Source organism: Cibotium barometz, chromosome 23 (genome assembly GCF_041138505.1).
Source record: "Cibotium barometz isolate CiBa-2024 chromosome 23, ASM4113850v1, whole genome shotgun sequence".
In the NCBI taxonomy this organism is placed as follows: domain Eukaryota; kingdom Viridiplantae; phylum Streptophyta; class Polypodiopsida; order Cyatheales; family Cibotiaceae; genus Cibotium; species Cibotium barometz.
In genome coordinates this window covers 53548113-53558873 of record NC_141068.1, presented here as the reverse complement: position 1 = coordinate 53558873, position 10761 = coordinate 53548113, and the positions used below count along the sequence as shown (strand labels likewise).

General features: G+C 42.5%; 1 protein-coding gene across 1 annotated transcript; it reads left to right on the top strand.

Moving 5' to 3' along the window:
- The first annotated feature begins 4283 nt into the window (after positions 1–4283).
- Positions 4284–10287, top strand: LOC147626091 (uncharacterized). Its single transcript, XM_086817649.1, has 5 exons — positions 4284–7265; positions 7435–7651; positions 7772–8431; positions 8538–9270; positions 9513–10287. Exons 1-5 carry the CDS (start codon positions 5037–5039, stop codon positions 9892–9894), a joined length of 4221 nt encoding a protein of 1406 aa, XP_086673775.1. The 5' UTR covers positions 4284–5036; the 3' UTR covers positions 9895–10287.
- The last annotated feature ends 474 nt before the right edge of the window (positions 10288–10761 follow it).

Genomic DNA, 10761 nt, shown 5'->3' with positions numbered 1-10761 from the left:
AATCTCAACCGGCTATTTTCATCTGGCATTTTTTCAAGGTGAGGCACCTATTTTCAAAACACCTGCATGTCCCAAACTTTCAAAATTTTACACTACAAACTCAACCAGCTATTTTCATTTGGCATTTTTTCAAGGTGAGGCACCTATTTTCAAAACATTGCATGTCCCAAATTTGAAGGTTGAAATGGGCTTTACCTCAATAGGAAAGGGCAATACAAAAAGCTATCACATGCCCTTCATGGTAGTACAGACCTACAAACACTATTTCCCCCTTTCTGTTAACAAATTTGCCAATGTGTGCACCTCTACCATTCTAGAGTTTTGTGATTTTCTTAAGTTAACATGATAACATCCTTGTCTACTGGATGGATCACTTCTCAACCATTCTCGTCCATAGAGAAAACAAACAAAAAAATTATCATTACATAGATGGCCATGCTTGGTCACTACCTTTGGATGGCATTCAAGCACTTCATCTACCTCTTTGGGTTGAGAAAAATGCATCTATGTAGTACTAAAGCTAAGATTTTGGTAGTTCAGCTACTTATCTCCATAACAAACATGATAGAACTATTTCGACTATTTTGGACCTTAAATCTCTATAGATGGTTTCTGTAGATTTGGTTCTACATTTACAAAAGGGACCTGCATTTTCTTCTTTATCTTATGACATTGTATGACTTCTTGACTTTCTTGCAACTTCCTTACCTTCAACAGATCACCACTGGCGTTACATCTATGTACATATAATACTATGGAGAGTTATTTTAGTGAAATGTCTTTCATCTCTATGAAATTTCATAGAATATTTTGTTCATTCTCCACTAAGGTGAAAAGGAACACTAGTAAGCGGTATCCATATTCTTCATCAAATAATTCATTAAGGACATTATTGATAATTAGAACTTATAGCTAAGGGTGAACCTCATGTCATTTAAAATTCATAGTCTATGCTACATGTGTTTCATCAATGTAAAGATGCATCAAAAAGAAAAAAGAAAGATGAAGGCAGTACATCAAAGTAAACATTTTCTTTATCTTCTAATTAAAATCCATTTATACATACCACAATAGCTTGCACTTATGCTTTATAGATTAATTCAACTAAATCTATGAAGGTTTCCCTTTACACAAAGAATTTTGAGAGCTTTGAAGCATTTCATTCTCTAAGACTAAATACCCGATCCTCCAACACTAGACTATGTTGAGTAATGTGAGAGTGGGTCTTTGCTACCCCTTGGGCCTTACATAGGACACAACCCTTGTATTATTGAACATAAAAGTTATATTATTTACAATAATAAGACATAATAAATATGTAAGAAATGGCAACTACTTAAGTCATTTTACCCAACTCACAAGCACATTTCACCTTTGCAAGTACCCATATGCACACATAACAATTAACCATGTTATCTTCCCAAAGCATAGTCCATTCTTTATCCATTTTTTTCACATCCCTACCCACAAATCCACCCATCATTTTATGTCCCAAATTTGAAGGGTGTCGAAACTTTGAACAGTTTTACCTCAATAGGAAAGGGTGATATAGAACAAAACAAGTATACTTGTATACCCTTTTATGGATATGATCTCCTCATCTATCTAATGGATCAAAACTCTACATTTCAAATAAAGGAAAAAAATTTCATTAAACTTGACATCTAGAAGTTAGTTTATATATCTCCATAAGGATGACGACAAAACAAATTCAATTATATATCTACCTCAATTTTGATTCTCTATAAAGGCCTCCTAAAACTTTGTTCAACCATTTGCACAATTGACCTCTACTTTTACTATTCTGACCAATCTTCTAGTGAACTCTGTGCAGTCCCTCTCTAGCATTTACTATATTTGTGTCTTTTCTTTGTTTTAATTGTAATGCATTCAAAAGATAGCCTCCATAATTTCGATAATGGTTAAAAATTGATGAATACTTGCAACCACAAGATTAGAACTAAACATATTAATAACAATTACGTTCAGGGAGAGAACTAAACATATTAATAACGATTACGTTCAGGGAGAGAACTAGAGGCTATTTTTTAGCACAATGGATTTTTTACAAGGTCCTCCAAAATGGGCAGGGCTAAATTTACAAGAAAATTTATGACATTAAAAAAGTATGAAATCCCCTCGAAATCTCTAGAGCACTAGAGATGCATTTTGAGATAGGTAGTATGCGTAATGCGATGAGATTGGACCTTTATGTGCTACTAGGGCACCCAAAAGTAATGCCCATTACTTCGACATTCAATGCATTAGGATGGGCACTAGTCACTCCCTTTACACACAATCATCCAAAGTTTTTTGTGGAAAGTGCATGTATCTCATTGGAAAGTGGACCTTACCACACTCCTCATTGGTTGAAGATTTCCTTGCTCCGGGGGAAATTGGTTGCCCATTCTTTTTTAATTCATGGTGGGCACAAGGTGGCATCCATCTCAACAACACTTGGGCCGTGTGTAATGGGGAAAGCACACACCATGCTTAGTGAGCACTCTCATCTATTCAAAAAGTGAAGGATGGACGGATAGTCTGTCTATAAAGGGCTTTAGTAGCCTTGAACAACTATACTCCTTGCTCACGAGTATGAGAGCATTGAGAAAGTTTATTGCTTTTGCAAAAAACGTCGTCTTTTTTAGCTTATAAGTGATAAACTACTTGAGCAATAAGCTAGTGCTTTTTTTCTACTAATCAAACAGTTGTGGATTTAGCTAGCAAATCAATAGTGATTTAGCTACATTCTAGCCAATTTTCTTGTGGAACTAAACACACTCTTACTACATGAGTGGTGTGGAAGCACTATTAGTCTTCTTGCTATGATCACATGAGTTGTGGTTCAAATTCACAAAAAGACTCTTCTACCCAATGTTCTCGTGAATGTGACCACACTCTTGTTACACACCCTAAGGCCTTTAAAAACAAAAAAGTGGTTAGCGTGGAAGCGTTACACACCCCTTAGTCTTGACCAACAAGAATCTCCAATGTATATTTTTGGCCAAGAACCTCTTTGATTGCATCCAATCATTCTAACACATGTTGGTTATTATAATTATAATCATTCTAACATATTAGGTTGCCCAATAGTATTGAGAACTTTCTTAGTGTTGTATATTGAGAACTTTATTAGTGCTGTATATTGATTAATGCCCGCTATGTGCGGGCATTAATTAATACAACCTTACATGACTAAGGCTCGTCTCCCTCTCCATTAGATTTCCCATCTTCTCCAGTTCCCTTCTCGTCATCTTTCCCGTCATTCCGCTCCTCTGTCTCCGTTTTCCTCTACTATCTCCGTTCATAGGGTTGGCGTTTAGCAGCAACATCATGAACCTAGTATTAACAGGGAGTAGCACCCATGCAATGCATCGATGAACACAGCGAGATGGGTCATCTTGTTTGAAGTGCTCGCGTTCGCGTTCTACTTGCTATCGAGCCTGATAGCGTAGGGGCTGAAGTTGCAGCTTGCATTGATAAATGTGAAGAAGATAGTGCTAGACGCCTTTGTGCCCATCAATGAGAGGGCCATCCGCTTCAGCATGGGCGTCACCGCCCTTTGCACCGGCCTAGGCACTGCCTTCCTCACCCTCTCCATCATCGAGTTGATCGAGCTCCACCTTGGCCTACTCACTTGCCCCACCAACACCTGGTCCAAAGGTGCTGCCATCATGCTCATCTGGTTTCCCATCTTCTTGCACTAGCCTTCAAATTTCCCGTCATCTTTCTACATATAGGAGAATGACACAAACACAAAGAGATGCTTACTGAGGAGAGATTCGCCGGAGCATGCACCGAGAAGGCATGCATTCCAAATGTCCAACTCACTAAAAAAGGGTAGATTCCAATCATTTAGTGTAGATTTGATTCATTTCTACAAACCTTAACATGACTGTGACAATACATGGTCATTAATTAATGCTCTTTTCAAAAAACGTTGTGGGCAGGTGCATATTGCAATGGCTCTTTCAAGCTTTCCCCCCTCAAAGAACCACCGGATTTGTTGCAATGTAATTCCGTATCCATCTCAGAGCTCCCTACTAAAGCTCCGCTATCCATTCCAAGTCAGAGGACCCACCCCTATCCATTCCAAGTCAGGGAAGAGTATCCTGGTCTGGTAGCCAACGAAGAAGAGAAGAGAAACGGAAAGTGCATCCATTTTTGATTTCTATTAATACTTTCCAAAATTAATAGCAAAGGAAAGTGGGTTAACAAAATTAAGAGCATTTCGTCTAGCCAACCTAGGTCTAGGTGGAGGCTCTCCGTTTAGGAACAGTTGTGGTGTTGTAAGGCCCTGCATCATCACCGTCAGCTTCTGCAGGACCACTGTAGAGTACCAGCTCCTCTCATCAGCACTGGTGAGTTTTCTTGGCAAGGCCTTCGCCTGTCATAATCCCTCGCGTATCGCTATCCCGTAGCCTTTTCTGCTGCAGATGCTATTGCTATTGTTTTTCTGGACGAAACTTGCCCATTTATTGACAGCAACCTGGCCTCCAAGCCCCATGCGCGCGTGCATGCTTTGCAGTACCTTGTGTTCCTCACTCTATGTGCTAACAGAAACGGTGGGCTCCTTGAGATCAATTAACAGTAGTACTACCACTCCTGTGGTGAATTTTCTGCTTTCTCGTAGACAGAAGATGCAATCGCAATTAATGACTGCAGTGCTTTATAAGGTCACAATTAATGACTGAAGCGCTTCATGAGACCTTATAAGGTAGTGAGGAAGATTGAGGTTTTCGTGCAATATTCTTACTCTTTGCATTTATGAGAGCCATATTACAAATGCTTAGGGAATCGTAATTTTAGCGCACTTTGATTACACCAAGCTTTGCCCTTCGATTGCTGCAGTCATTTTAATCATTGATCGCATTTCTGTGAGCTCTCACATTTGTAGGTCTATATTTGCATTGTTATATATATAGTCTCCCCATATTGAACTCAACTGATGTTTTTATTTCTGCTGTTGCCTTGAGAGGAGAAGAGTGTGACAATAGAAGCACTGTTAACGTGTGTGGTCCTGCAAAATAACCATCATGCTAGAAGTTGGGCAACCTGGGGAGCTTCCTCTGATGAGGGAGCTCACCGCTCTCAAGAAAACAAAGGGCCTTAGAGACCCATCAACAACCACCTCCTCTCAGAAATCGCCGGCGGTCCTAGAGGCAGTCTCCTCATCCACTACAGCAGAGTTGAATCTGCCATCTCATGATAGGCATGACGAATTGGCTTCAAGGAAATTAGAGTATGGGAGTGGCAGAAGAAATGGTATCAGAGGCACTACATCAACTAGAGATGGGCCTCTCAGATCTCCACAATTGGGTGATGTTGATCCCAGGACTAATTGGGACCTTGGACGAGAAGCCTTTGAGGGCATGGATGGAGGCCAAGCTGACTTCCACCGACAAAGAGTGAAAAACCACCTAGAGAAGCTCGGAGTTCTAGGTGACAGTAGAGGATTGGATAAACATATCGTGGGAGGAAAGTCTCTTCTCCACAATTGGAGACCTGTTGCTGCTGCTGCTGCTGATGATGATGATGGTGTTGGTGATGGAGAGGTAGGTGGGCCTTTTGTAGCAGAGAGCTTTGAACAAGAAGTGCCCCCAGACATGCAGAACTGGCTGTACACCAGTGGAGACCACACTGGCGTCCAGCATGGCTTTCTTGCTCATCAGGAAGAGGGTTTCGGAAGAGATGGTTTCAGGAGAGTGAAAGCTTCTCAAAAGACGTCTAGAATACCTAAAGACAGTTTGTCGAGAACAAATGCCCAAATCCTCTCCCCTTTGGTCCTCAATTCTCATGATGACTTGCACAAATTCAGTCAGTTCAAATCTCTCTTCACACTGGAGGAGCCTTATGATGAGGAGGAACAGTATTTGGATGAGGAAACTGAAAGTGGGCTGGCTTCATTTCATAACAAGGCTGGCTTGAGATCCCATTCTCCAATTGGCCCACCTCAATGGGGGAGGTCAAGTAGAAAGCAGACCGTAAATACAAACTCCAGACCTTCTCAGATGATCCCTGATACCAACTCGCAAGTGGGTCAAAGCAGCTTGAGGCCGGGGCTGTGGGAAGCTGAGTTCTTCAAGTACGAGGTGGATTCTGTGGAGCAGCCCAAGAAGGATAGTGGGAAACTGCATCACAGGTCCAAGAATCAAAAGCCACCTAAGTACCACTCAGCAGGACAAGAAGCAATGTTGCATCCTGAACCTCGAAAAACCATGAGGAGAAAGGGTTTCTCAGCTTCTGAGCGACAATCCATGTTGCAACAACAGTTTACTCCAGCTTCATACGATAGTAGGAGCCCGGAAGCAGAACCTCTTCCCTTACTCACTGACCCAGAGGATTACAATGGGAGTGAGGGTTTGGCAGCCTCTTCTGTCGATGGTGATGGTGGGCTGTTGTCAATGAGTGAGCTCCATGGTGAATTGGAGCTGGAAGCTTTCAACGTCTCCTCAGAAGAACACCATACCGGAAGGTTGGTGAAAGTGGCTGAGAAAGGAAGCCTTCAACTTGCTGTCCCAGAATGGAAGGAGCTCGCTCTCTGCGATTACAAGCCACGTAACTTGAGCCAGAAGTATAGGCCCAAAGTGTTCAAAGAGGTGGTTGGCCAGAACATTGTGACACAAGCCCTCTCCAATGCCATTTTGAGAGGGAAGATAGCTCCTGTATACCTTTTTCAGGGTTCCCGCGGTACTGGTAAAACATCTGCTGCAAGAATTTTTGCAGCAGCTCTAATTTGTGTTTCACCAGAGGAGCGGCGTCCTTGTGGGGCCTGCAGGGAGTGCACCACCGTAGCCACAGGTAAGTGCTCTGAGGTCAAAGAAGTGGATGCTGCAAGCAACAATGGCATTGAAAGAGTGAAGGCTCTTTTAGAGGAAACTATTTCCGCTCCTGCTTTATCCCGTTACAAAGTGTTTATCATAGATGAGTGCCATGTGCTCACTACGGAGACATGGAATGCACTCTTGAAAATTTTGGAGGAGCCTCCGATGAATGTAGTCTTCATTCTCATCACAACTGATCCAGATCGACTGCCACAGACTGCCTTGTCGAGATGTCAGAAGTTCCCCTTTCCCAAAATCAAAGAGTCTGAAATAGTGAACAGGCTGCAGCAGCTGGCTGGCCTGGAGAATCTTGGGATAGATACAGATACTCTACAGCTAATTGCTTCACAGTCAGATGGTTCTCTTCGGGATGCTGAAACTACTCTAGATCAGCTCAGCTTGCTCGGGGAGCAGATCAACTCTTCAACGGTTTATGAGCTTGTATGATTATGTCTACTTGCAGTAACTTCATGTGATTTTATCCTAATTCCATGCAAAAGAAGAAAATTTGTGAGGATTTAGTGGATGGGTGATAGGGAAAGAATGCTCTCTCATGACCTACTTGTCTAGTTCTGTGATTGCAGTGATGCTGGCTTTTCTCGTTTTTCAGGTTGGTTCCGCATCCGATGAGTGTATGTTAAGCTTGCTGGATTCTGCTCTCCTAGCTGACACTGTCGGCACAGTGCGGAGAGCACGAGAGTTAGTGGATTTGGGAGTAGAGCCTTTGTCTTTGATGTCCCGATTGGCCACTTTAATCACAGATATTCTTGCTGGCAGCTATAAATTCACAGACAAACAGAGAAAAGGGTTTTTTCGTAAGCAAACTCGTAAGTATATTCTCTACTTGCCTCTGTCTTTACCCATGTGTGTGAGTGTGCATGCTATTTGTCTTATTTGATGTCTCTGATTCGGGTTGTCCTAGTTGTCTTACTTTGTTTTGGGACCAGTTTCTGAGGAAAAGCTTGAACGGCTGCGTATGGCGATGAAGACTCTCTCTGAGGCTGAAAAACAACTCAGGGTTTCCAATGACAGGTCTACCTGGTTGACTGCAGCTTTGCTACAGCTTGGTCCTGATCGATCTTGTCTGTTTCCTGCTTCCTGTGCTGGGACAAGTGTCACTCAGAGCCCTGTTGTGCTCGATGATGTCGGTGAGAATGAAGCTGCGGATTTCGAGCGCACATCTTCTGGCCGGCGAACATTGGACGATGATGCTAATCACTGCCAGAACACAAGCTCAGAATTTATGCCATCCAAATCTGAGGTGGTTGGAAATGGGGGAACCGGTCACCGTGTGTCGATGAATCAAGGCAGTACTTGGAGCATGAACAAAACAAATGAGATGCCATTTACGAAGGTTCAAAAAAAAAAAAATCACAACAGATCCATGCAAAGGCAAGCATCACCAGCGCTGCTACGTGCTCCAGAAAAACAACAATATGGTGATGATCCCTCAGATGATCTCTTGGAGGATATGAATAGTGGGCAGATGCTAACTGCCACTAAGCTGGATGATATATGGTGTAGAGTAGTGGAGAGATGTCGGCCTCTTCCTCTGAGGCAGTTGTTACATGCACATGGGAAACTTGTCTCAATTTCAATGTCAGAAGGTATCTCCAATGCACATCTTTTTGTTCAACTTTATCATTGTCCAATGTAATGTTCAAATGGGGGAAAGGAATAACACTAATGCATTGCCTTACTGTTGTGTTGCAGTCGATGCTGTCATCCACTTAGAAGTGAGCCATCCAGAGAACAAATCCAGGTGTGAAAGGTCCCAGAAAAGCATTGCAAACGTGTTCGAATCCATACTTGGTTTTCCTGTAGAAGTGAAGATAAGCCTGGCTTCTCTCCCAGCAGAAGAGCAGCCTGACACTCAAAATTGGATGCCCACAGAACAGTACAGATTAGAACAAGGTTCTGTTCAAAGGGGCACAGGCAGTAGTAATGGGGTCCAATCAGAGACCATGGCCACTAAAGGCTACTCCTTGAGTCATTGGAAGCATTCAGGGAGTGCTACGAACAGAATGGGAGCACATCAATCAAATTCTCCAGAATGTTTTCCGGCAATACCCCAAACATCCTTCGGGTCTCCCTTGAAGGAGAACCAGTTCTTTGATCCAGAAGCCTCCACTTGGAACAGCAACAAAATGCTTTCTGCAGATAGTGGACACCCTAAACCTACTGTGGGAGATCACTTACAAAATGCAAGGATGCATGAAGCTAGAATGTATTCCCCCTTGATAACTTCAATATCTGGGAATATGACTTTGGATGGGGCAAGGAGTCAGTATTTCGAAGACATTCCAGAGAAGATGAATGACTACATGCAGGGCATAGAGTACGATGCTATGGATGGTGTATACAGTGATGGAGAGAGGGATATTGATGAGCTTGAAATGTTATCTTGTGAGCCTCATGAAGCAACCACCTTCTGTGACGAGACCCAGTAATGATTTTTGACTTTACGCTGAGCTTTTGTAAAATAACGTGTACTGTGTGCTGCCTTTGATTAGTATTAAATAGAAAGCCATATCTAAGGAATTTGCATGAGAAGGGTCCAGACTTATTACATATTAGTAGACTATATCAGCATGCTGCAAGATGGATGAGGTATTCGCCTTGACTGTTATGATGCTTTTTCTAGAGCTTGAATGTGCTAATCTGATGGCATTGTTTTCACTTTTGTAGGCCAAGGCAGAACAGAATGGAAAGACCACTGGATATCCAATCTTACTGTTTAGATGGGAGGCGGAGCTGCGATACAGATCTACAGAAAAGGAAAGGTAGCAGTTTAAAGATGGTTCGCCGTCTAACAATGAGAAGTCGTATTCGATCACTGCCTAGCAGTGATCCAAACTCACCAGATGATAGAGGAAGTTCTTGGTTTGCCACAAAAAGTCACACCAACTCTCAAAAAAACAAGGACTCCAACTTTTCATGTGAGGGAGCAGATATTTCTGAACAGGCTGGAGACTCCACTGAAAGCAACAATGCAGCAGCAGCCCAGAAAAGAAGTAAACTGAAAGGGGCAGCAGGAAGTTTTGCTAGATTCTTCAAGGGAAGCAAGTGACCCTATTAGTGGAGGACTTCATTTAAACACCACTACAGCAATAGTGGTTATCACCTATGACCCATATCTGCACGTGGATGTGCCGGTGTTCAGTGGCATCAATTGTATAGTATTCCATCGGAATATGCTCCATATCAAAAGATGTAAGGTGATGACTTGAGGAGGAGATGCTGTTAGCTTTATTGTGTTGCAGTGCTGAGATTTGAATCCTGTCTTACCTCAAGGTCTACCATTGTATGGAGCCCTACAGGATGACAGCAGTTGTCTTCAGTGAGTTTTTTCAGGAGGACCTTCTTCTCCTATATATATGTAGAATAGTCATTAAAGAGTTTATGGCCATAGACATGTGTTGACGTCTTCTCCTGTGTAATACAAATAAATCCCCTGCCTCTCATGCTTGCTTCTTGTACTTGGTTTTCAACTTTCACAGAGTGAACAAACTATAAGGCAGCCATTACAGTAATAGCTATTGTGTGCATGGCTGCATGAAAGCTGCTTCGAGCCCAATTAACTGGGCATGACACCTTTATATGCTTAACTGTGTCTTACACTCTCACACTGTAAAGTTGTCATCACATGTATGTGGCTGGCCAAGTTTGTGATGGAAGTTGTAGCTGTGCCGATTTTGACACAGTTATAAAACACTGGGCCAAGTTTACCATGAAGATAGGTGCTCCTTTATTCTTGTTAAACTAGGGCGTAGGCAAACACACCACCCCCCGCCCCCCCCCCTCCCCCCGAGGTGCCCGGGTCAAAGGGCAGTGGAAAGATGTAGACGAATGACAAAAACGGTGAGGCTCCAAGAGAGAGATGAGAGAAAACAGCAAAACATTGATGCACTAATCCTCAAGAAAAGAGTGGATACAG